At 33.7% G+C, this 27,982-nt stretch overlaps 4 protein-coding genes and 1 pseudogene across 7 annotated transcripts; 1 reads left to right on the top strand and 4 right to left on the bottom strand.

Moving 5' to 3' along the window:
* Positions 1–49: 49 nt before the first annotated feature.
* Positions 50–5,854, bottom strand: LOC142526517 (uncharacterized). 4 transcript variants are annotated; one of them, XM_075630973.1, is made up of 7 exons: positions 3,894–5,854; positions 3,710–3,758; positions 1,822–2,580; positions 1,597–1,728; positions 1,437–1,524; positions 920–1,351; positions 50–833 (listed from the first exon to the last, which is right to left on the bottom strand). In XM_075630973.1, exons 5-7 carry the CDS (start codon positions 1,449–1,451, stop codon positions 126–128), a joined length of 1,155 nt encoding a protein of 384 aa, XP_075487088.1. In that variant the 5' UTR covers positions 1,452–1,524; positions 1,597–1,728; positions 1,822–2,580; positions 3,710–3,758; positions 3,894–5,854; the 3' UTR covers positions 50–125. The 4 variants fall into 4 exon arrangements, with proteins under 4 accessions (XP_075487088.1, XP_075487091.1, XP_075487090.1 ...); XM_075630976.1 differs by having other exon boundaries at positions 1,822–2,336; XM_075630975.1 differs by having other exon boundaries at positions 1,822–2,336; positions 3,710–5,854.
* LOC142525816 (uncharacterized) lies at positions 5,394–5,831 on the bottom strand. The gene has a single exon (XM_075630105.1). It carries the CDS (start codon positions 5,829–5,831, stop codon positions 5,394–5,396), a length of 438 nt encoding a protein of 145 aa, XP_075486220.1.
* Positions 5,855–6,042: 188 nt separating the features above from the next.
* On the bottom strand, positions 6,043–9,788 carry LOC142526518 (triosephosphate isomerase, chloroplastic-like). Its single transcript, XM_075630978.1, has 9 exons — positions 9,509–9,788; positions 9,281–9,307; positions 8,491–8,560; positions 7,746–7,869; positions 7,448–7,532; positions 7,174–7,306; positions 6,884–7,057; positions 6,601–6,683; positions 6,043–6,436 (listed from the first exon to the last, which is right to left on the bottom strand). Exons 1-9 carry the CDS (start codon positions 9,713–9,715, stop codon positions 6,380–6,382), a joined length of 960 nt encoding a protein of 319 aa, XP_075487093.1. The 5' UTR covers positions 9,716–9,788; the 3' UTR covers positions 6,043–6,379.
* A 2,816-nt stretch (positions 9,789–12,604) lies between these two features.
* LOC142525814 (uncharacterized) lies at positions 12,605–12,952 on the bottom strand. Its single transcript, XM_075630104.1, has one exon. The coding sequence runs from the start codon at positions 12,950–12,952 to the stop codon at positions 12,605–12,607; it is 348 nt and encodes a 115-aa protein (XP_075486219.1).
* A 10,268-nt stretch (positions 12,953–23,220) lies between these two features.
* On the top strand, positions 23,221–24,206 carry LOC142525813 (transcription factor bHLH121-like; annotated as a pseudogene).
* The last annotated feature ends 3,776 nt before the right edge of the window (positions 24,207–27,982 follow it).

The raw sequence follows: 27,982 nt of genomic DNA, 5'->3' as shown, positions 1-27,982 counted from the left end.
CCGATATATCATATTATTTTCAAATAAAAATATTATAACACATCCAAAATATAAATACCAAAATAAAACAACAAACTACAATTGACGAGAATATGAAATCGACATGCATAGAGGATATACTAATACTAGTAGTAATAGAAATGGCTAGTGCCACAACCACGTGGTATACGCACTCGTAGACTTCTTCGCAAGTTCAACTGTTCTGCTTCCATATCCGTATTATGTTCTGTCTCCGTATTGTGTTCTCTGTTTAAACCATATGGATCATTAGCAGATGATGTGGCAGAAAATCCATGGAATGGAATCGGTGAAGTCAAATAGTTTGGACGCACTTCATGATTAAACGAGCGCACTTCATCATCAAACTGTCGATGGTCAGAATTTAGTAGATTAGTGAATGATACACTGTTAGCAATGTACGGAGTGTGAAAACCGTATTGCATTGATGGGCGATAGTCAACATTAGACACTGTTGATGGTCTATGTGACGTTCCAGACATGTCATGACCACGTGATGACCCACGCATGCAATGTCCATGTGAAGTGGCAGTGACATCGAATCCATGTGGTCTACGATGTTGCTGTGAACCAGATGAGCTACTAGGACCCGATTCACGTCGTCGACGACGGCTACATTCCTCACGATTTTGAAACGAGTTTCTACGTGGTATATCATGTTGCACTTCTTCTTCATTAGATACCCTATTCAGTGCATCACGAAGACGTGAACCAATTCTCCAATCATCTTGAATGGCTTCCTCAAGTGCCTCCCTCGATTGTTCATGTACGCTAAGCCCTCTGAATCGATTTGTGAGTGTGGTTGCTTCCTCGTCCTATGTAGCACAAATCATATCAATTAAGAAAACATTATAAAATAAGTACAAATAATTTACTTTGATAAATTTGCATTAACACTAACCACAATGGCTCGGAAATATGCTTGTCCACTGGAGTAACCAATTCCTTCGCTATTTGGAGAAATGAATCGTATAGTAATGTTGTCATACCATTTCTTATATTGATAGTCCACCATCATGTGTCCAGAGACGAGCATATCCTCCACGATATGTGTTTCCTTATTTTTCCATATCTCAATCGGACCACTATGAAATTCTTTCCAATCAAAATTGCGATGTCCTACTCGGGACAAGTTGTGTAGATCATCCCCATCAGTTGCGGGTTCGGGAATTCGTTGTCGCATTCCAAATTGACGCAACACCCGATTTGGACGATACATTTCCACAATATCAAAACAAATTAGAGGGCATACACATCGCCATATTTCCCCTTGATGTCCTGTGATGAATGCTTGCACATCGAGCGCTTCGAAATTGTAAACAGTCCAATTAAACTGCAATTAATAAAAAAATGTAAAATCAATATGAGTGTTAATTGAATGTTAGTATTAATATTGATGAATATTGATTGATAAACACCTGACCATCTTCCATAAGATCAAGTGTCTCACGTATAATACGTACTGAGTGGGTAGATGTATGAGTATGACTAAAATGACGAGCCCACCTAAACAAACAAACAAAAGTAATTTCAAATATTTTTGTAACTCAAATGCTAAATTGATTTGCAAAAATTTACCTTGCACCATAAGGAGCAATTGGAAGAATTGTATCATAGTCGTTATCATTTACATCGGGGGCTGCAGGAACACTATGGCAAAAACCATTTACATCGGGGGCTGCAGGATGTCATCCTGCTCCATGCCCAAACCTGCATTAAAGAAAGCACCATTAACAAAGGCCTACAAATTATTTTTGGCTTACAAAAATTGTGAAATTATTATAGACAAAATAATAAAGCTACCTGTAAGATCAACAAAGGCCCACAAATTATTTTCCTCCCTATAATTGATGATTTACATAACTCGCGATACAGGAAGGATAATACAGCGCTTCCCCAACTATACCTACTCACCCGTGGAATATTAAGAAGTAGCTGCAAATACATAAGACTCACAACACCACCACGAGAATCAGGGAACATGCATCCTCCAATTACCATCAGGGCAATACATCGAGTATATTGCACCACCTCCAAGTCTGAACTGTCGTTGTCAATCTGATTTTCTCTGCAGTGTGAGTCTAAAACAGATATCGATAAGCGTCCTCCAGTCACTAAAGATGCAGTGGGTGCAAAACCTAGTAACTCGACACATTTTTGACGCCATTCTTCAGCCGTGTGACTCATGTCGGTTCCCGTTACAGGTTGACCCTTGATATTCAAAACCCATATTATTTCAACATCCTGGATTGTGACGGTGGCCTCACCAACACGTAGGTGGAATGTATGAGTCTCACGTCTCCACCTCTCAACTAAAGCTGTAATTAGATGATTGTCAATAGGTCGAAAGCTACATCGGAGAACACCATATAACCCCATCTCATTCAAGAGGGTCAGAACACGATTGTGAATTAAGCCAGAACTATAAAGTTTCAAAATTCTGTTATCCGATCGTCTGACTTCTAAAATGATATCGATATTATCGCTTGATATTGTTCTTGAGATATGAGTCTCCTGCAAGTGAAAGACACTAGGGTCGACCGGTTTGATATATGCCCCCATCTTGTAAAAATAACAAGAATAATTTATTATTAATTAGAAATAATAATATTCCTTCAAAAAAATAGAAATAATAATACAAAATTATAATTATATTTTTAAAATTACAATATTTTTTTAAGTTCAAAAAGCTAATAAAACATTATTTTGTTATATTTTTACAATTAATATATTTTTTAAGTGTACAAAAATTAATAAATTTATTTTAGCAAAGTTCAGTATATTTATGTTATGAGAAAAATGCTATAATATTTTTTTATATATATTTACATAAAAATATTTGAAATTATATCATTTATGATATAAAAAAATGAGTATACTATTTAATTTTTTAAATATATAAACAATATTTTTAATATTATTAATGAAAAGTTTACTATTAGAAAATTTTCACGTATATATGTATATCAAATTAGTATTTATTTCGTATAATCAATTTATTTTTTTCAAACTTATCATTAAAAGCTTTGTAATTATAAAACATTTCTCTCAATCGATTTTGATAGAATTTTTTTTAAAAAAGATTATAAATAATTATTTGATCTTAGAAAAATTTTGTGTTATAAATACTAATATCTTTTTGACTATTTATACAATTTATATTTATTATGTTTAGAAAGGATATATAATAATGAATAGATATTTAGTTAGAAAAATCATATACTGATAAATATTCATATACTGATAAATATATGACAAAAAAAATTAAATTATAATTCAAATGTAGGTTAAAATTTGCTACAAGATTTTTATTTTATAATATTTATAAACATTTTTATACTTAAAATTTAATTAATATCACAAAATTATTTTTAATTTGCTCAAAATTTTCATTCTACTGAAAACTAATTGAATAAAAAAAGTTTTTAAAATTTATCAGATTGTATCTAAATTATATTTAATATCCTAATTCTCCAAACTAGTTAATATTCAACAATTAAATTTTGATTACTATAATTTTTCAAGGCATTCGTATCCGTTTTAACATTAATATTTGTCACCATTAAAAAATTTTAACATCTTAAATTATATTATTTACAAAGTATGAATGATATAACACTAAACATAACAAAGTCATGATAAATTTAATTAAAAATATTAACAATTGTTGTTTAATAAAAAAATCACTTACTTTGTTGACGAGGAACTCCAAATTATTGATTTTTCAAAAAAATTTATACCTGCAAAAGAAAAAAAATTTAAGCTTCTTGTTAGTTCATCATAAACACAAAGTAAAGAATAAAAAAAATTGGTGTTGAAGAGGAAAAATAGATTGAAATAAGAAAAAAAAAGATAGAAAAGAAGAAAAAACTTACATGCACCTTAGAAGAAGAACATGAGGGAAAGGAATGATAAAAGCAAGCAATTACATGTTCGAGCATCACTGATATTGCAAGTTGAATTCAGTATAGATTCACGGGTGTTCCAATTTGACCATCACAAGGTGTTCAATTTGGCTTTATCAGATGCATTTGTCATACAAAATGACAAAAAAAAAAATCAACACTAATCAATTGTAAGAAGTTGTCGGAAAAAAAAATAAAAAGAGGAACCCCGACTCCTCGAAAAACACAATTAGCAGTCGGGGTCTGAGACCCAGACTCCTCAATGAAGCGGGGTTACAAACCTCACCTTATCATATTCTTTTAAAATTTTAAAATCTGTTATATTTTTGAAATTTTTTTTTTAATTTATAATATTTATTTAAAAAGTCCTTATATGGTAGTGTTGGTCATCATAATGTCTAATAAATTTATGCGGGGATAGGACACGCAATTATGTTGTCCGCCGCAGCTATCAATTGAACATTATATACAAGACTATTTAATTCCATGAACTTACTGTATCATCTCGACAAAAATTCATATAACTATCTCATAGATTCGTATTTTATGATATAGATTTCTTATTTGGGTCATACATGAAAAAATATTATTTTTTTATGCTAAAAGTATTAATTTTTATTGTGAATATCGGTAGGGTTGATCCGTCTCACAAATAAAGATTAATGAAACCGTCTCACAGATAAAGATTCGTGAGACCATCTCAAAAAAGACTACTTACTCTATAATCTTGAACGTGGACTAACATAATGATTTAGATGTACATCGTAAAACTTTATTATTTCGAAAAATATAGACATCGTTGTTTCTCCAAACGATTTTAAATCGAATATTAGGAGTTTTATTTGAAACGAGTTACCTTCTACTTGTTAAATTAAATATGTGAAAGACTCCCACTTTTCCTTTGGTTTCTTATGTTTGTTTATTATTCGACATGGACATTATAATAATTATTTAAATGTAATAATTAATGAATCGACTCAAAATCAAAGAATCACTATTGGGATAACGTGATGAAGTTGAAAAAAAAAAGAAAAGAAAAAAAAAGGAAAGCTACCGACTACTTGTTTTCGTGACTCATCTTTGATTAACATGTTGATAAAGATGATTTTCAAGCTCCATATATTAGAAAAAGAAATTAATTTTAATTTCACAATGCATTTCAAATTTATAATTATGCTGCCTGAAGTAAATTCACCATTGGTGGCTACACAAGGGCCATCGATCATCTTTCGGTAAGGGGATTTTAAAAATCGAATCATAATCAGGTGACATGAAATTTACAAATCTCTTCATTTTCTTGAACATTTTATTACCATCTCATGTGAACATATAATTTCTACATATGTCTAAGTTGATGCCCGAATTGAGACATTGTACGATGTATTTGAGTGACATAGCATGTCTTAGCACATAACCAAACGAGATTACTTATCTTTTTAGACTCGAACCAAACCATTTGTACTTCAATAACTAATCGGATCCTCCAAAGGGAAACCACTTGGATTGAAACCTCGATTGGTACGACACCAGCACAAGCAACACCGCCACCAGCACCGCCATGCCCCACGGAAATCCGGCCATCCCACGGGAGAATTCCTGCCTCACTTGGCGTCCAGGTTGCGAGAACTTTGACAAATCAAATCCCCCACCCGATAGTGGCCTCGAACGCACGAAAAAGATCAAGAACACAGGTACCAAGAAGAGCAATAACTTGAAACTTATTACACTGTTTTGTACATGCTCTTTGTAGGAAGAGTATTGAGACAATGATAACAAGAATATGACGATAGAGAAAACCGCCACGAGTGGCAGCGGTGGGGCGGATATGGAAGCTAAGGTTTGATCAGTCCAGCCTTGTTTCCATTCTGGACCCCTTCTCTTGGTATAAACCCAATCCATTTCGTTCATTTTCCTATTGCAGCGGAGTAGTGTTTAATATTGGGGGATAAAGGTGAGATATGCTTTTACTCCAGAGGTGGCTTTAGCATATATGCTTTGAGTGTGGATTCTCCTATTAAAGATGTTCAGACTTGATGCCTATCTTAATTACATAATTGAACAGATCTTAAGCATGTTAAATTCAAGATGCTCGACTCGACTCGACTCGACTCATGCCACATGAAAAATAAAGTATAATAGCCTCGATAATTTTTCGGATGTTTGAGTAGTTAAGAGACAAATTACAAATCATGGTATGATATCAACCAGGACAGCACTTAGCTAATATGAATATTACATACTATCCATAACGGAACCGCTCCAGGGAAAAAAATGTCAGTGAACTCTATGATTCCGATCCATCATATTTGTTATTCAAAATTTAAGGAAAATGAGGCGCTACTTATAAGAGGATGTCATGTAGATACCGGATGAGGGACTGGCAGGTTGTGATGTTACACATTTATCCATCTCGTACGAGTGATTCTCCGATCTATTCTTTTGTGTCCAACAAACAATCAAGCCATAACCTTCTTGGAAGTAACGGAATTGACAATGGTGGCAAACTCAGGACCCTGCAGCACGTGTAAGTGTGAGTATCAACATATCAAAAGATTAAAAAGCAAGAAGTAAAAAACAGAATGAAGTGCATCGCACCACCAACAAACTTTTATTATCATCGTTAGCGTGTCAATTATCAAAGGTAAAATCAGTTCTTCTTCAAGCATAGAAGTGTCACCTTTAGGGAAGCACCACCCACCAGAAATCCATCAATATCTTCTTGCTTTGCAAGCTCCGCACAGTTGCTTCCATTGACCGAACCTGAGAAAAAACCCATTAATGTTCAGAACATACAAACAATATATTTATAGTGCTATACTAGCATTCTAAGCAAATGGCAGATAGGAAGTTTGAACTGAATAATCAGAGTAATAGTAGGAAAAGTACAAATTTTCTTTTCATGGGAATATAGATGCAGGTCAATTTCTAAAAACTCAAGGTTTAAACTGAAAATAATGTACCTCCATATATAATCCGAGTTTTAGAAGCAACCTCAGCAGACACATTCTTACTGAGCCAATCCCTAACAGCTACATGAACTTCCTGTGCCTGATCTGGTGTAGCCACTTTGCCAGTTCCAATTGCCCATACAGGCTCATATGCAATCACAATTTTATCCCAGTCTGGAACAGCATCTGCATATAAAAGCAAAAGACAGAAAACAGATTAAACAATATGTTTTGGCATGATTTTGTCATGAAATTCTTGTTTCACACGCAGAGAGAGAGAGAGAGAGAGAGTCTAAACTTGCCGGCAAAAGCCTTCAGCTGCTGGTAACAAACATCAAAAGTTCTTCCTGCTTCCCTTTCTTCCAACAATTCCCCAATGCATGCTATTACTCCTAAATTCTGGCTCAAGGCATATGCAGCCTTCTTCCCGATAAACTGTATAGAATTTGGGTGAATAAGGCCTTATAAAGTTGAATAGAGTTAGCCAGAATTGGAAATGGTAAATTTTTATGCAAAATACTCCTTTTTCATTTTTTATAATAAGACAAAATCAAAAGATCTTCCATTTTCGCTTACTTCATTGTCTTCTCCAATTACATGTCTCCGTTCAGAATGCCCCAGAACAACCCACTGGCACCCAAGGTCCTTTATTTGCTCCGCACTGCGCAATCATGTTTACACATCATACATCCAAAAAAATTTATAACGTTTAGCATTCAAACACCATGAAACATCGAAATCATAGTTCATAGTCTTTCCGAAAACAGATTAAAATATGGAAAATGCTGCTGTCACAAGCAAGCTCACTATTGCATCTTAAAACAGAAAATTAATATCGGGCGTGATCATTGCATGTAGAAACTGTGGCACACACCTGATCTCTCCCGTAAAAGCACCACCTTTTCCAGTCCAACAATTCTGAGCAGCTATCTCTACCCGATCAGATAGTGAGTTCTTTACTTGATCAATGTAGACAAATGGTGGTGCTACAACAACATCTACAAAAGGGAAAAGCAAAAAATTTAAGATCAATCTGGAGGTCCCAATTCGAAGTGTTCTATATTCTAAATGTCATAATGATAACACATCCATGAGCTCAAATGGATGGCCTACCAACATTCACCTCTCTTTATCTCTCTATGTATAAAATGAGCAGAATATGCAAAAAACGACATGTTCAGTTCATTACATTAAGTATTTCATGCTGCTTCCCCATCAACAAAGGGGAGAATGTTCAGATAAAATCACAACTACCTCCAAAATTTTTATAAGGGATTGGAATTCTTCTCGGTTTATATAGTTGCAGTCCATATCAGAATAGCAGATTAATCTTAAACCATGACTTACATTAAACAATGGGTAAAATATTATATGCAATAAGCTAAGGGAATAGGTACGGAAAAGAGAGAGAACTAAGTTATCTTGTTTGCAAATCAGAAGGCAACTACACTGCAATCAAACATAGCTAAAAATTTGAGAAACAAGTTCACTTTTCAGATGACTGTCCCGTGAAATGGTGAATCTCAAGTTCGAGTATTATTGGAAAAACTAAAGAAAACATAAAACCCTATGAGTTTGTCTCTAAGACATGATATGAGATATTAAAAAGGAGAACTCACCAACATCAGACTCCAATGTTGCATTGTTTATATCAGAAACCAGCTTGCTTATAGACTCTTTTGTCCCATTCTAAAGTAAAGTTTCAAGAAACAAGTAAATTAGCTGAGAAAAAAGGGAAGGCCTGAAAATAAAACACAAATGATTCATCAGACCTCACACTATATGACTGTGAATACTCCAAGGAAGATAGGAGAAACATATTACAGATGAAATCTATGATATCACCATTGATTGATTAAAATCTATGAAAATATGAAGCATCCAAAGCAAAAAATTATATAAAAAATCAATTCTTGTCATCTGCAAAAGAAATTCCTCATCGCGTTACTATAATAAATTTTATGAAGAACAAAAAGGAATATATCTCCGAGTAACCTTAAAGAAAAATCTGCAATGAAAAGAAGTCTTGTGCATTGATAATTCAAGCAATGTCAATACGTAACATTGTTCTTGAAAGTAGAGGAGAATCTAGAACATTTTATGATAAGACAACGTAATTACATGGTACATGACATCACTCACACAACATCTAAAGCTGTAGATATTTGTATCAAGTCTTTGGAAATTTAGACTTTTCAAGTTAAGTTTTTGATAGCTTCATAAACGTTTAATTTGTACACTTCAAAGTTAGAGGAGCAATAATGCATAGATCCAATGGTCCAATCATAACTTAGAATTCGTAATGTGAATCAATCTCTCCATAAATCACAAGACTCGGACTAGTTGTTGCCAGAAAATCAGGCTAAGTAACAAAACTAAGAAGCATTCCGATGACAAAATGATACTTACACATTTCCAATTTCCACCAACAAAGAACTGCAAGTGAAAAAATAAACATCAAGATCAGGGATGGAAGATAGAAAGAGCAGAACACGAACGGCTTATCAAAGCAAAAGTTCTATCCATTGAATTTTCACTAATTTCAGAACAACGATTACCTGTATTTCAGATCTGCAATGTACATAATACATCATCTACATAATAGAAGAAGGTAAAAAAGCCAGAGATATAATTGACCTTGCCGGAACCAGCCATCATAACAACGCCACTGCAAGCTTTAACGGAGGAGGCGATGCGGAGATGAGAATCGACGTTTTGTAACAACGAGTCGCTAGAGGTGGAGTTAGAGTAGTCGAGCTTCAGAACGGATTTCCTGAGGCCGGAGAAGTGAGTGGGAAGCTGTGCCGCGGCGGCGGCGCCGAGTGACGTGGAGACAACCGCCATTAGTGGATTTCACAGGTTCAGTAATTAAGTCAGCGTAGTCTATTGATGCGTCAGTGTTATCTCACAATCCTTCCCTCAACTTGAACGTGTGGCGTTGAATTCCATGGTGCACGTCTACTCAGGTGTCACGCGTCTCAGAGGAGCGTGAAGAATAATCGCCATGTATAGAAAATAATGAAATATTTTATTATTTAATTTAGCCAACAATTATTTTTTAAAATGACTTGAATATTTCAAATACATTTAAGCAGATTATTTTTTTAAAAAAATAATTGACCAATTTTATTTTTCTAAATATCCCTAAAAAATAATACTAATCAAATGAAAAACATCTTAAAAATTTTGTTTCTTATTCTTAAATTTGAAATAATCGAATTCAAATAGATATATATATATATTCAAATTAAAATAAAGCCTAAATAATTCTTACATCATGCACAAATATTATCTAAGAGCATCTCCGGTCATAAACCTCATCATCAGATTTATTCTGTGTCACATCACTGCCATATCAAAAGTTAAAAACCTCATTATTTTTAAAATTTTTCAGCACAATCATAAACCCAAAAACACAATTTTTGTAGACCCAACTATCAAATCACACATTCATCTACTCATTTTAATTTACTACCTTTATTTTTTACTTTCACTTATATATTTGACTAAATATATATTTATACTAATCAATTTAATTTTCAAAATTATTTAATTAATCATATATTTTTTTTATAATTTAGCAAATTTGAAAAATTTATAAAAAAATAATAAAATAAAAACATCATCGAAATTTTATTGAGAACTTCAATAAAAATCAGTACAAACAATTCACAAAATAAAATATAAAAGACAATTAATTGTTGATGTAACTTGCCTATATGTGTTCAACCAAGTCAGCTCGAAGTTGATGATGTATTTCCCTATCACGTAGATTGCAATTTCTCTTGATGTATTCATTAAATTCTCCAATTGCACCGTGGATTATATCTGGAGACGTATCATCGACGTGCTCATCCGACCAATTGGGTGATGTATCTCCCTCATCCTCAACTATCATGTTATGCAAAATAATACATGTATACATGATATCTTTCAAGTTATTCTTGTACCAAAATCTCCCTGGACCTCTGATTATTGCCCAACGAGATTGTAGAACCCCGAATGCCCGCTCGACATCCTTTCGTGTAGCCTCCTGCATTTCTTTAAACTTCTTTCTTTTAGGGTCCTGAGGGCACGGGAAGCTCTTGACAAAAGCTGCCCACTCCGGATAGATTCCATCTGTTAAGTAGTATCCTTGTGTATATTGTGTGCCATTTACCATGAAATTTATCTCGGGTGCATTTCCTTGCAGCACATCATTGAACAAAGGTGATTGGTTAAGCACGTTGATATCATTATTTAATCCTGCAACACCAAAAAAAGCATGCCAAATCCACAATTCTGCAGATGCGACCGCCTCAAGCATGATTGTAGGGACTCCATGGTCACCTCGTGTAAACTGACCTTTCCAAGCGACCTGGCCAGTTTTTCCATTCCCAATGCATGCAATCAAGGCTACCCAACATGCCGGGGAATCCGTGTCTCTGCAGGTGCATTTCAACCAAATGTTTTTTATCATCAGCACTGGGCCTTCGAAGGTATCGCTTACCAAATATTTCAATCACACATCGACAAAAGTTGAACAAGCAATCGATGACCGTTGTTTCAGCAACCCGTAAGTACTCATCATAATGATCTGCAGGGCCTCCGTATGCCAGTTGACGGATAGCAACTTTGCATTTTTGAAGTGGTGAAAAGCCTTTTTTTGACGTTGCATCGACTCTCCAGTGAAAGTATTCATCATGACTTTCCAATGCATTGACTATGCACAAGAATAACTCTCTTTGCATCCGAAAACGTCGATGAAATACTTCGTTGCTCCATACCGGTTGTTCTGTGAAGTAATCATTCACAAGACGAGCGTGTGCAGCTGCGCGGTCCCGTTCCACATATTTTCTCCTCTTTGATCCACCAAAAGAGCTTTGTGCTGCCCCGAGAAGCATATGCTGTTGCTGGAGTATCATTTTCATCATTTGTTCATCTGTGTCATCATTCATCGCCACTTCAAAAAAGTCATCATCACTATCGGTGGTAGAGAATGAGTTGTGATCTGTGGACATATTTTTCATATACGAGTGTATCAATGTTTTGTAGTATAACGATGTGAAGTCTGCCCTTGATTATATAGACTATTCTTTAATGTCTATATATTGTTGTCCTCAACATCAATAAATAATATATTTCAGCATCGGATGCTTTTTTTATGATAAAGTAAAGTATAAAGCCTATTCTTTAATATCTACCTATTGTTGTCCTCAATATCAATAAATATTATATTTTCAGCATCAGATGCCTTTTTTATGAAAAAGTAAAGTATTGTGTGGCAAATCAATGTCAGATTCGGATTGATTTCTCTGAACAAACAACAGCTGTAACCAACTAAGAGATTGTAATCCGATAAAAAAAGCTATGAGATTTTAATTATTAATAACATTAATTATTATATTATATTAATTTCAGCATCAGATGCTTTTTTTCATGCCAAAGTAAAGTATTGTGTGGCAAATCAATGTCAGATTCGAATTGCTTTCTCTGAACAAACAACAGCTATAACCAACTAGGAGATTGTAATCCGATAAAAGCACAAACAACAAATAAAAAGCACAGACAATAATTTAGAACATAACATTGCATTATTTAAAAATAAAAAGTACAAACAACAAGAAGGCACGAGCAAATTTAAAGCACAAACAACAAATAAAAAGCACAGACAACAACAAGATACAACCACATAAAAAAACAAATACAAGAAGATAAGAAGTAAAAAACAAGGTAAGAAAAATTAAACAACTACTAAATGCCCCATTTCTTTTTAATTTCGTCACACATATGAACGTGAATACGAAGTTGCTCTTGTGTCATTGCAGTAGTATCTTTCATAAAGATTTGATATTCACGTGTTCGGTTGTGAGATCTAATTTTCTCCAATTTGTGTTGCGTGTAGGAAGTAAATTCCTCCATATTTTTGTCAATGCTTTCTTTCAACTCTTTGTATGCTGCTAATTTGTTTTTTCCCTTTCTTTTTGCCGCTTTTTGCCCAATTGGTCGACTGCAACTTCGCTCTTCATCTTCGTCAACACTCATCTCTGGATTTGAAGAGGACGTGTATTCCCCTGAAGCAGAAGTTTTTTTCTTCTTCATTCCGCGATGATCGATTGATTGTGGATCAAACTATTGGCACTCTGCAAGAATCCTCCACACATGCTCATACTTGAACGGTTTGTTTTTGTTCTTTGGCTCAGTCATCCACTCTTCATGCGCCTTTACAAGTATATCAGCGTCGTTTCAACCACTTCCCCATTGACTATGAACTTTATTGTATATTCCATTAAACAACGACGTCATTTTTTGCATATAGTAGAAATGTGATTTCAATGGTTGCCATCGTCTCTCAATAGTTCTGGCAGGTTGATTTTTGTTGTACTCCACTGCGATCCTAGCCCACATTTGTTCCATCTTCTGAGAATTACCAATTTTAGGATCAGTGCTAATACAGACCCATGACATTGCAAGGACCTTCTCTTCTCCGAGTGACCAAGAAACCTTTTTTGGTTGTGGTGCATGGTCTTCATTGCCTGAATCTGTGTCCTTATCAAGGATAATATTCTCAAGTCCAACTGGCGATGAATGTGGTGGCAAATGAGATCTGTGTACAGAAGTAGGCGTCATGGATTCTTTCTCTGTGCAAGTTCCCTCTGTACTAGTCCTTCTTGATTCGTCTGAACCAAAACCCGCTGCTATAGGAGGAGGAATTCCATAAGGTGGTGGTGGCATGAAAGGATATTGAAAAAATTCCGATGGGTACATTAAAACCGGAGCTCCCTGGCTATTATTCAGATTCATTGGTAAATTTGGGGAATATTGAAATTATGAGGGCGAATATTTGGATTGTCCGAAGATGAATTATCTTGTGAGTTTGAAGAACCCAACAAATTCATCCAATATTGATGATAATTTTTATCCATATGTGGATAGCAAGAAAGAAAAATGATAGTGTTGGGTACAGAATGAGAATATGCCTATTTATAGCCAAAAATGGAATAATTATTATTTTTTAAATGAAATAAAAAAATTATGCAAAAAAAAAAGAATCGAAATGCATGCAAAAAGGAATGGACAATTATATGAGTTTGTGTGGGCCATATATCAAACTAAAGAAATAAAAAAAAAAAAACAAAAATTTGGCACAACTTTTTATATTGTGGTGGGACCCACACAATAAACATGGTTTAAAACCATGGACCATGTTTATCCTATAAACATTGAACCTACAATTCTCAATGCAAGATTTTTTGTTTGGTAAGGTTTATTTTATAAACCTCGTGCCATGAACCTCCCATTGGAGGTGCTCTAACCCAAGAGAAAAACTATTCTTTAGATATTCATTATTATTATTATTATTTTTTTCATAATACATTTATTTAATGAATGTCCAAATTTATACTTATCATTCTTTTAAAATATAATAATTTTTTTTAAAACGACGTCATTGAAGCAAGCGCAATTGTGTTTGTGTTGGTTAGTTTTAGTTATATTGAAGTCGTGTTTTCGCTTCTACGTTTTTCTTATTTTGCCTTCTATTGGACTCATATATAAAAAGCTTGTACATAGACCTTGACACAATTTTCCTTATATAAACAAATATCATTTTCCTCCCAAACAGTTTGTTCGTCTTAATATGGTAGTCGAATAAAAGTTCTTGTGAATTTTTCCCCCCGGAGATTGTGCGCGAGGCTTTTCACAGATTCTCCATCAGTCATTGATGATCGTAGCTGATTTTCGCACTCAATCGGTTGAGATCATTGAGTGTTTCTGTGATTTTTGGCTATTCGTTGCTTATTAGTCTTGATTTCCAACTACAATTCAATAGATCCATTGTTAAAACCAATAATTTCAATGATCCATTATTCTTCATCCGTGGGATACTCAGGTTTGAACGTTCTTGTTTAACAATTGACACGAGTTGAAAATTATGGGGTTTGGAGTCGTGCTATATTAATCGCTCTTCGTGCTAAAAATAAAATAACATTTATCGATGGTACATCTATGTGTCCTACTGTTGTAAGTGTCACATTGAATCAGTGGGAAAATATGTAATATGATGGTGTTGTATTGGATCATGAATATTGTCTCGAAAGAAATATTTGGTGGAATTGTGTATTCAACATATACTTTCGTGGTTTGGACGGATTTAAAGGATCACTATGATAAAATAAATGGATCTAGAAGTTCTTCTCTTCATTGAGAAATTGGGAGATTATCTCAAGGAAATAACTCAATTTATGTATATTTTTGTAAGTTCAAGAAGCTATGGGACAAGTATAGCTCTTTGGTAACACTTTCGTCATGTGAATGTGCTATGACACAAATATGTAGAGCATGATCAACAACAACAATTGTTGCAATTTTTTATGATATTAGAGATATTTACATACATAGTTGAAGCCAAATTTTGATGATGACACCTGTATCAACATTTGGACAGGCTTGTTCATTAATTTCTCAATAGTAATCACATAGATTGCCTCCCTGATCAACCTGTTTCGGTTTTTTTTTACTCAAAACAAGGTCAGGGTGATGAGCGAAGGAAAGATGTAATTATGTGAGAATTGGGGATGAAATGGACATATTAAGGCCAACTTTTTCAAGTTGATATGCTATCCACCAGGGCATAAACTACATAAGCAACAAGTGTGGGGACCCGAACCTAATTCATCTTCTTAATCATCATTAGGATCAATTAATTAATCTGGGTCTAAATTTTTTTTTTAAAATACATAAGTGCGGAACATATGATAATAAATCTGATATACATATCAACAGTAAAGTACAAGTCTTGTACAAAGTACATTTATCTCAAACTAAGGTTTAACAACTAAACATCAAGTGTTGTAAACCAAATCTACTTCTAAGTCCGGATCTCCACGCTAATCTTGATCTCTCATCCTCTTCTTGACCCTGATCATGTCCCACCTGTTGTCATACATACATACAAACACAACAACAGCCGGATAACTCCGGTGAGAAATATATTCCTAGTATAAACAACGTATACATGCAATCATATAAACATATATAAAAGCATGAAACAGATATCAATAACATATATCCAAATCTGAAAGACATGAATCGATATAACGCTGTAAATAACATCTTGACTCGTCATCTCCGACTCGACTCATCTCTAATTTAGGGATCCCGGTTCCTGGACATTGGCATATTATATCGAATCTCAATAATAGAAGTCGATCTACTCCTAAGCAACATCGATATAAACCAAACATCCAGTGTCTTGGCACATCAGCCAAAGACTTGGCACCTCCGCCACTGACTAGGCACATCCGCCCATGACTCAATACATGCTTTGCTATAAATCAATAGACTAAGCATATCAATCTCATGAATTGCAAACATCAATCCAATGAAATAAAGTATGTGGTTTTTGGGAAACTCAAGTCAATTCAAACTCGAGTCGTATCTTCCCAGTTCAACATTGATTTATACCTTTCTCTGTCGATCTGACGAAGTCGAAGTCTCGAATTCGAATATGTCAATACTCAATCTGGCAATGACAATATTGAGGAGTACAATATCAATATACAACTCAAATCAATACTGGATATAATCAGAACTCAATCTAATTCTGTTTCAACGGCATAACGACACAATCTCAATATACCCAGCAATACAAATATCAACAAATACCGATCTCAACTCATAATCGATAACAAACTCAATATGATATCAAATTTGTATAATCTCAATCAAATTCAATCTGAAAATGATAACAATTTCATACGGTATCTGTTCTTCAATCTGATTTCAATTATACAATAACCAAAATCTCAGAAATAGACAATATCAGTCATATCATGATTTCTTCAATACCATATTTTCAAATCATATCAGAAAGTAATCAAACTTACGTCCTGTTGAAATTCTTGTCGAGAGGAGCACGGTACTGAAGTCGGATTGAAAATCGGACGGACAGATCTTTCACAACTCGAATTCTAAGATCAAGAATTTGAAAATCTCTCCAAGGTTTTCTCGGTTCTTCCCTTGCTAGTTCTGAGGAAATTTAAGACTTAATATATATATATATATATATATATATATATATATATATATATATATATATTGCATGGTAAAGGGCAAGTGGCTTCATGTATGTACTGCACGTCTCGCGCATATGGGCGACCTTCCTCGGCGCATATGCATGTGACCTACTGGTCTCGGCAATCTTCCTTTCCTCTGCTCGCGCATATGCACGCCCTCTCTTCGCGCATATGCGCGAGGTTCTCTGCCTGCCTCGCGCATATGCGCAGGGCGCATATGCGCGAGAGGTTCAGTCCTCGCACATAATTCAAGTCTTCTTTCGTCTTCCCCGGTCTAATCCTTTCCGTCTATAATCACATCAATTATCAATAAATCATTTCAAATTACAATAATAAAATCTCGGGCATTACAACAAGGGAATGAGAACTTTAAACGTCCAGGTCTAGAGTTTGATAAGCATAAGACAGGAACTGTTGCTCACACAGTTGTTGGAGAAGACAATGAGGCTCATTCAATAATTTCTGTAGGGGTTGGTTCTAGTTTCACTTCTGCTTGGTATGCCGAGATTTTGCAGCTGTTGGGAATAAATACTCTATACTCATCGAACACTAATGGAAACATGGCTAGACATACCTCTGAGTGCAATGTTGCAGGTTGGATTATTGACACTGTGGCTAACAAACACATGACTTGTAATTTTTCATTGATGCATGGTGCTAAGTATATGTGTCTTTCCCCTAGTTGTGTAAGGTTGTCAAATGGTAATCAACTCCTAGTTGGAAATATAGGATCTATGGATATTCATACAACATTCTTCTCCACGATATGTTATATGTTCCCAATTTTCAATTCAATCTACTGTCCATTTCCAAATTCACAAAATCCACAATTGTTATGTCACATTTTATTGCATTGTTGTATATTTCAGGACCTCAAAGTTGGGAGGTAATTTTGTTTGGTAGAGAGCGGCAAGGCTTTTATAACCTATCTACAACATTATCCAAGCCTTCTTATTTTCAAGTTGTACATCATACATCTACTAGTATACCGCAATGTAATACTTTAATTTCCTGTAGTTCTGCTAATGATGATTTGTGGCATCAAAGACTAGGACATATGTCCACATCTAAAAAGCTTAAGTTTCCATTTCTATCAAAAGATTTGAATTTGAATTTGACTTACTGTGACATTTGTCATAGATCGAAACAAACAAGGTTGAGCTTTCCTAAAATTAGTGTCTCTAAAACTTCTTCGTTGTTTGAGTTGCTCCATGTAGACATTTGGGGTCTTTTTCGAACACCCACCTACAATGAAAAAAATATTTCTTGAAGACCGTGGATGATTTTTATAGAGGAACATGAGAATCTCTTATGCAATCTAAGTTAGACATCATTAGACTCCTCATTCGATTCTCTGCCATGGTTGCTACTCATTTTTTCTCGAAAGTAAAGACTACTAGGACTAATAGTGCATTAGATTTCTTTAAATAAGAATATGGATCCATTTTTGAATCTCTTGGGATTTAGAATCAAAACTCTTGTGCATCCACTCCCCAACAAAATGAGATAGTTGAAAAAAAAAAACATCATCATATTCTTGAATTGGCAAGGTCTTTGCATTTCCAGTCCTCTATTCCCCTACAATTTTGGGGAGATTGTGTTTTGACTACGGTAAATGTTATAAATCACACTCTCAACCCTCTCATTGATAACAAAACTCCTTTTGAAGTCCTCTTTTGTAAGTTCTCTTTTATGCTCATTTGAAAGTTTTTGGGTGCATTTGCTAAGAAACATCCTTGCATCCTGACCACAAATTCTTTCCTAGAACTAAAGCTTGTGTATTTTTTGAATCTATAACCTTCAAAAGGGAAACATGGTCATGGATCTTGAAACAAAGAGATTTTTATTTCAAAAGACATTGTTTCCTGAATCTTTATTTCCATTTGCCAAGAAATCTCGGACTTTTCTTGTTTTCCTTGAGTTCACCTCCATTCCAGGTTATTCCCCACATGAGGATCCTTGTCTTTTTGGTATTTCAGATTCTTCAAGTTGTCATTAACCAATCTTGATGGTTTTCCTCCTCTTCCCACACATCTTCTATTCCCTTGCTTCGATCTTCTCGGACTACTCAACCATCTATCTGGACCAAAGATTTTTCTTGCCCTTCTTGTTCTTATCCTATCTCTAGTCAAATTAGCTACTACAAATTCTCTCCGGCATATCAAAGTTTTCTAGTAGATATTCCTCTCTCACTGAACCACGTTTTTACCATGAAGTAATTGTGGATCCTAGATGGAAGCATATAATGGAATTAGAACTCGCAGCTCTATATTCTATCCATACATGAGATTTCGTTCATTTAACTCCTCATATTAAGCCAATAGGTTGCGATGGGTATACAAACTGAAATTTTTGCCGAATGGTAATGTGGATAAGTTTAAGGCACGCTTGGCAGCAAAAGGCTACACACAAAGTGGATTTTCATGATATATCATCTCCTATAGCTAAGATTGTGATCATTCATAGTTTATTGAGTTTGATTGATATTTGTGGTTGGAGTTTGACTTAGATGGATGTTGCCAACGCTTTTACTCATGACGATTTGATGAAGAAATCTTTATGCAATTGCCTCTAGGATATAATGTACAAGGTCTAAATAAAGTTTGCAAATTCCGAAAATCTTTATATGGTCTTAAACATGCTTCAAGTCAATGGAATCAAAAATTTGTTGGTGTGATGATTTACGAAGCTATAGACAGTCCTAGCATGACCACTCTTTATTCATTAGTCGTGATGCTCACAACATACCTTTTTAGTGGTATATGTTGATGATATTGTCATCAATGGCGACAACATGGATGCCATTATTGATTTAAATAAGCTTTTTCATTCTAAACTTGAGTTTCGAGACCTTGGCCCATTGAAATATTTTTTGGGAGTTGAAATAACACGTTCCATAGAGGGCATATTCCCTAATCAAAGGAAGTATGCTTTAGAACTTATTACTGAAGCTGGTATTCTAGGAGCTAAAACAATTGACACCCCAATAAAACAACATAAAAAACATACCACTCATGAGTTTGATCTCTTGATAAATTCTAAATCAACTAGTAAATCGGATGACGTTCTTGATGATCCGGATTCTTACAACCGACTCGTGAGACGATTGATTTACCTCATCATTACCAGACCTAATATTTTATACGCAGTTCAACATTTGAGTCAATTCATGCATTCTCATAAACGGTTCACATATTGATGTAGCCATACGGGTAGTCAAATACCTCAAAGGGTCTCCTGGTATGAGAATATTATTCTTTGCCGACATTTCTTCAAAGTTGTCTTCTTATTGTGACTTAGATTGGGCCTCTTGCCCAATGACCCAAAGACCACTCACTAGTTTTTGCATTAAATTGATGATTCTTTAGTGTATTGGCGAACCAAAAAACATAGCACGATTTTCAGATCTTCTACCGAGGCAGAATATAGAGCCACGACCACTATTTCATGTGAGATTGTTTGGATAACCGGTCTGTTCTCTGATATAGAAGTTGTTTTTGCATAACCAGCTACATTATATTGTGACAATAATGTTGCTTTGATCATTGCCGCCAATCCTATGTTTCATGAACATGCCAAACACATTGACATAGATTGTTGCCTGATCCAAGATAAGATTAAGGTTGGTTGTCTTCACACTGCACATATCTATACTTTACAACAATTGTCAAATATTTTTACAAAAGGGTTGTGTAAGGATCAACAAAAGTTTTTCTTTTCCAAGATTGATTTACAAAACTTGTTCCAAGCTTGAAGGGGGTGTCAGTTAATGTTGATTAGCTAGTTATTTGAAGTCATGTTTTTGCTTTTATGTTTTTCTTATTTTGCCTTCTATATGACTCGTATATAGATAAGGATGACGATGGACCGGGGCGGGGATATCTTCGCCATCTCCGTCCCAATCCTTGTTTTTTCTAGTCGGGGATTCTCTATTTAATCTTCGTGGTGGTTAAGTCTCCATCGAGCCTCATACCCGGTTATATCTAATTGATATGAAAATTCTCATTCGGATTTAGCGAACATTAAATCTTCACCCAAGTCCTTATCCTCGATTCAAATAATCTAGAAATGGTAACAAGATGAGCTGGATTTGTCATCATCATCCCCGACTTGACGTGAATTAAATCATTATTCTCATCACAGCTTCAAATATTGGTTGAATTAATCAAAAAGATATTCAAATTCGCTTAATGAATATTGATACAATAATCTAATTACATATATAAATACTAACATTACTTAAACAATACAAAATTTTGTTATTCGTGGTTTTAATAAAACAAAAATTAAAATCATATAATTATGATGAGATGACGAGTTTGTTCATGACAAGATTTGAATATTATGAATTTGAGCTTTTTTGGTTAATTATTATGAAAAATCATCTTATTAGTAACTATAATGATATTATTGTCGAAGACCAAGGTAAGAGTTCAAATATGATAATAACATTCTCATATATGTCCTCATTTGCTTCGGAGATTTTATGCCCCATTTCGGGTTTTCCATGTGGGACCCCATACTTGCGGATAAAATTGAAAAGCTTGTACATAGAGTTCGAAACAATTTTTTTCGTCCCCACCCCAATTGAAGGTCTGAACCTTTTGCTTTTTCTTGCATTACATTTTTTCATTCATTTTGGAGTGATCATGTTCTTGGTGCTGATCTAGAGAGCGTTGGCCATCGTAATTGTAACAGTAAGTACACGGATGAGGTGTAGTAGGTAAATACATGGGGTAATGATACGACGGTTTAGTTTGCAATTCATTCCAAAAGATTATTGTACCTAGTTAGTCTTGTCGGAAAACGGCTCCATTGGACAAAGCAAGCTGGTTTGTCATTTCTTTATTGAATCAGTATCTTTATTGATGAATTGGATTGACCTTTTTCCTGGATTACGAGACTGAAGAATTATATCAATTAATTTGTGTAAATAGCATAAGACCAACATCTGTTGTGTGTGAAGATGAATAATGCATCTTGTGTGAAAAACTGTGGTGCATCTTTTCGATGTCAGCATCCAACGTATGATCATATCGACAATAGCCAACAAATATTTAAATATCTCACCAAATTTCTAAAAGTGTTAGCTTAGCCTTCCAAATAACACTGATTTACTAGTTTCGCAATCCAAATTGCTTTAGTGGCCTCCACTCAATGAGTTCCCGAGTCGGTATGAGACTTCAATCATGATCATATATGGTTATTCAATGTGTTCTCTTCAGCAAAAAGTTTTTTAAGCTGTGTATGTTCTGCAAGCCATGAATGTGATTGCTATGAGTTGAAAACTAAGGGAATTGAGTTGAAATAAGTTAATCTCTTGAGTGAATTCAAATGATCTTTAATAAAATTTCAAAAAAGTTTACCTTGATTCCAAACAGTATCAAATTTGTAGTGCTCATACCGTGTGCATTTTGGCATGAAACTGTTGTCTTTGTGCTAGTTGCAACCACACGCTATACTGAAGAGGACTTCAGTGGTTTTTTGGTAGTTTTCAGCTAACCATCTTTAGAAGTTGTTGGTTATAATTTGAGAAAGCGAATTCTTTTGATCGAAATGGTTGTTACTGGGTTTTCTCAGGCTTTTATAGTCATTTTTTTTATGTATGTAGGTTCTATGAAGAAAATATTCATGTAGTATTTTCATGCCATAAATTTATTATTTAAACTTCGGAGCTGTTTTCAGAGTACATTGTCTTTCTAATCACGTGATTTAATAGACCGGTTACTTCATCATCTTATCGTATATTTTCCTTTGATTAAAGAAAGGAAGCAGAAAACAAAGGACTCTACTAATGCGAGAAAAGTCGAAAAGGCTGATCGTGAGAAATTAAGGAGAGATCGTTTGAACAAGCAATTCACAGAGTTGGGGAACACTCTTGGTAAACCCATGTGTGTTTGTATTCCCAATCAATTATTAAAAAAATTGAGTTTCTCGAGTACGTCATGCTAAATGCAAACAACCCAATGCACACTTATGTTGCACACTGCCAATGTTTTGTCTACTCAACTTGAAGTATACAATTGAAGAACTTGCAAGACTTGTTTCTTTGAGCGCACTGATTTCTTATTCAAGCATATGGAGATCCAGAGAAGCTAATTTTGCCTGGAGATGTTGACAACTATTTCCCGACTATTATTTTATTGTTAAGCATTTTAGAAAACTTGCGAGACTTTTTTGTCCCCTCATTTTTGCTTGGTTAAAGCATGTGCATTTATTTTATACCAGCCTATTGCATGGAGCAATTGTGGTACTTACACCTATGTTCATGGGAAAATGTGAAAATATTTTATTATGATTGCTGATCCTGATAGGCCTAAAAACGACAAAGCTTCTATACTCACGGATACCATTCAAATACTGAAGGACTTGGCTACTCAAGTTAACAGAATGAAAGTCGAGTACACAGCACTTACTGAGGTAGTCTATGTTAAGACTTTTCTTTCTGCAACGAGACAATTAAAACTTGATTTGGAACTTCCTTTTCCTTTCCAAACAGTTAACGCGGGAGAAGAATTATCTCAGAGAAGAAAAGACGTCTCTTAAATCCGATAACGAAAGCCTCAATGGCCAGTATCAACAGAGATTGAGGGCCATGTATTCATGGGCTGGAGTGGATGTGGATCATTCTGTCGTCATGCATCCATCTTCCTATCATTTTCCTATGCCAGTCCCATTACCAACTGGACCGATCCCTTTACATCCATCATTGAAGCCATACCCATTTTACGGGAATCAAAATCCCACAGTTCCTAACCCATGTTCAGCATATGTTCCTTATATGGCCCATAATTCCATGATGGAATAGCAGTCCAAGCTATTAGTCTCACAAGTCATGCAGCAAGGTAGCGTTTCTCATAATTCAAGCAAACAAGACCCTAGGAAAAAGTCACCGATTGGATAGAGTAGAATAGAGAAAACTGACGACTCAAATGATATTACCCCAAATCTAGAGCTTAAAACACCTGGATCTGCGTCACAGCAGGTAAGCACAAGCCATGTATGATTGTTAGTGAACATGACAATGTTTTTGAATTCTTTGAAACTAATCGTTGAATGATAACATCAGGATTTCTCGTCGAAGCAAAGAAAAGCTAAGAGAATCTCAAGGAAGGAAACCAGCCTCACAGATGTTAGTTCTTCCACTCACAGTATGCAGCCCTCCTCATGTAATAGTATTGCCAGTGGCAAAAAAAGTAGATTCATGATAAAGGTTAAGGAACTATATTAGTATGATAGTGTTTCCTTTCACCTCTATCAACATGTGCTCATTTTCTTAATGCTTCCTCTCTTCCATGGATATGGCATACAAGCTTGGGATGGGTAAATTCGACCCTAAGCGATCGCTTTTACCCCATGTGTAGATCGATGATTCTTCCATGGATATGGCATGTGGGCTTGGGATGGGTAAATTCAACCCTACCCTGAGGGTTTTACCTCAAGTTTATTGATCCTACAATTGGGATAAGACCCCTGGTGTAGATTTGAATTTTCCGTTCGGGTGATGATGTTTGATCGGACTTTAAACGGATTCCTTAGCTGATGATTCTGGGGAGTTGTCTGTAACTTTTTTTTTTTTGTGATAGCTAAGAATGTTGCACTTCTTGTATATTTGATGATTTTTTTTTCGGGCGCCAATCTATGGCTCTGTTAAAGGTTATTTAATAGATTATTATTATTGTACTTGTTTTTAATTCACTCGATAATATATAGTAGAAAAATTTAATAATTGTATTTTTATTTCTAACAAACATAAAATTATATATTTGATTTATATCTATGGTTAAGCTTCCATCACTTTGTATTAAAAAAAAAATGAATATTATTTATAATTAAATTGTATGAGCATGCCGATGTTCATGTGAAATTTGGGGAATTTTAAATTGTTTACAAATTTAGGACAATTTTGTAGTTTATATAACACTAGGTGTAGGCACCTCAATTTTTTGAGGTGTTTACCCAAGTTTTCATGCAATAAATGATAAATTTTGTTTATACTTTAAAGACGATAAATATGTGTTTATATTTGTATATATTTGATTGTATGGTTCTTTTTTAATGCATCACAATTATGTAGATATAAACTAAACTAAAGCAGTTGTAGTTTTTTTGGTAAAATAATATAGGAAACAGTATATATTGTGAGTTTTTAAAGAAATTATCAAGTTTGATTTATTTGTGTAAGAAAACATAGATATGCTAAATATGTGGAGCAGAAAAGTTAGTATTATAGATACCAAAAATCATAGGGAATTACGTTTATGTATACGAATTATATTTGGGTGTAAACTAATATATTAGATGTAGGAATATATATATTTGAAAATGTTTAAAATCATAATCTTTAATTTGGTAAAAGTTGCGTATGCATTTTATAATGTGCAAAGGTTTTATTTAAGCTTATTTAAAAAATAACGAAACCAACCAGTTTGAATGCAGCTAAGTAATAGGAATGAACATGGAATTAGCAGCTAAATACGCGGGGCAATATTTAATTTTTTTTGTTTGAGTTTTTTTTAGGGAAAATGTGACATATAGCGATTAAATGTTTTCTATTTTTTGATAATTTTATGTGTTAGGAATCAAAATCTATAAATTGTTTTGACTAAGAAGTAATGTATTTTACTTTATTTTTCTTAGATATTCTATCAATGGTGTTATTGTGAAGGTATGATTAAAGCATATGTGATATTTTTGTTTAGTTATTGGGTAAGGAAAAAAATATATATTATATTTCATATATGTTTGAAGTAGTTACTATTTTTAAAATTTTAGTAATGGGCATGGTTTACACATATATGCTATTTTCTTTTGTATTTAAGTGTTCTTTTTTGTAGAAAAATTAATGAATTATATTGTTTGAATAACGACGTTTCTAGAAAATAAGGTATAAAATATGTTTAAAAATATAAATATTACAAATAAAATCTATTGCTAAGCCTGGGTGCAATTAGGTTATAGGTGTTTAAACATGACAGATATGATTCAGCATATTAACACAAATTAAGGAATGAATATTCTATATACATCCGTGTGAATATAACATTTTTTAATCTTAAAAAAAATTTCAGGATGTTAGCAATAAGTAGATTTTACATATATATTCGATTTTTAAAAATTGAATTTGACATTTATATTTCTCAAAATCAGAAGTTTTTAAGTTGTTTAGATAATGAAGTGTGAGAAAAAGTATGTAGAGACTTAAAGATTTTTTTATGTATTTATAAATCAAAATTAGCACATTCTTAGTTTTGCGAATATTGGCATTTTTTATAAAGCTAAGAAACAAGCTATAGGTTGGCTGATTTTTGCTATCAAAATATTAATAAAGTCCAAATATAATGGGAGCCTGATAATTTACATATATTTTATCTAATGTTTTTAGACAACACATATCTAGAAAGCACAAAAAACTTAGTTATGTTACTATTATTACAAGATCACTTCATTCCTCGTTTCTGCTTGTGGAGTTGTACCTGAAGAAAACAAATCTCATAATAAGGTGAGTTAAATTCTAATATATTAACTGGTACTGAATTGTAGAAATTTAGCTTATTATAAATAAAAATATCAAGAAAATTTAATCATATCATTTTAGCTTATTAAAACTAAATTTATTAAATTTCTTTTTTCTAATAACAAAAGAAAACTGTAGTTCGTAGGTAATCATGTAAATGTTTCTGAATTAAACGATTTCTAGATTACAAGATAGTTATTTTAGTATCTGTTTAATATACATACTGGGTTTGCCGGATAATGTTGATATCTAGCTTTGTTTCAATATCGGCTGCGTAGTCTAATAGAAGATATATTGGTTTTTACTGAGCATATCTGTAATTCAAAGGTTATATATATGATTTATTGACTAAAATTAAACCAGCTAAAGACATTAGTTATTAGCTAGTTCATTAATAATATGTTAAGTCAGATACATCTTGAAACGATTGAGAATAGGTATATTAGGTAAAAAAAATGGTATGCCAATAACATGAGATAAAGTTATTTTTGTATTGCAACAGGGAAAATGCGAGTGAGTGTAAAAAATAAAATAATGGCAACTTTTATACATGTAAATTCTGTAGAATATATTTTATAATTGTTAGCAGGTCGATGTAAATGTTTCTGAATTAAACGATTTCTAGACTACAAGATAGTTGTTCTAGTATCTGTTTAATATACATACTGGGTTTGCCGGATAATGTTGATATCTAACTCTGTTTCAATATCGGCTGCGTAGTCTAATAGAAGAGAAAGCTTTGATTCCATGTTAAGTGCTCTTCGTAAGATGATAGTCCATACCGGTTTGAGTAAAATCATTTTATTAGTTCTTCGACTTCTTTCTGAAATAGAGATTTGTAGTAACATTGAGTGCAGTCGATACAATCACAGTACGGGTTGTTTTCTATTGGAGTTGGTTTAGAAACAGTATGTTTAGATATTGAAAGAAAAGTATTCAAATGTTAAGGTAAGTGATTGTAAAATAGTAGATGATAGATAAACTTATATATATCATATGGAGAAGGGTGAGTCATAGATGGGTTATGACACATGTTGTGATTGTTTTTGGCCACCTCAATACAAGTAACTTAGATGTTTTAAATTGTTGACAAGGTGCAAGGGCATAATTGATTGTTTTATAATATAAGTTTTAGTCATTATATTATTGATTATATTTGCACCACGTGTTGTGTTTTAGAAAATCCATACATTAGTTTTTTATTTCAAGTGTTATTAGATTGAGTTTTAGTGCTAAAAATAAAAAAATAATAATGTGTATTTAAGTTGTGATGAAATAGTAATTAAGAAGGTATTGAATGTAAAAAAATTGATGCTAAGTTATGACATATGTGATTGGTCTACTAATAGATATTATGTAATATTTTTTCATTGAGGTGTATTGGTGAATATGATAGAGTGAATAAGTCATTCTGATCTTGTAAGCAGTTGTATACATGATTGTGGATTTGAAAAAGTAGTTATTTAAGAAACTATTTGTTTGACATTTGATAGTTGATCCTAAGTATTTCTCTATATTTTTTTAACCCAACGTATTGTG

The sequence above is a fragment of the Primulina tabacum genome, chromosome 15, assembly GCF_025594145.1.
Source record: "Primulina tabacum isolate GXHZ01 chromosome 15, ASM2559414v2, whole genome shotgun sequence".
Lineage (NCBI taxonomy): Eukaryota > Viridiplantae > Streptophyta > Magnoliopsida > Lamiales > Gesneriaceae > Primulina > Primulina tabacum.
The sequence above is the reverse complement of the archived record's forward strand: the minus strand, read 5'-3'. Positions and strand labels throughout refer to the sequence as shown.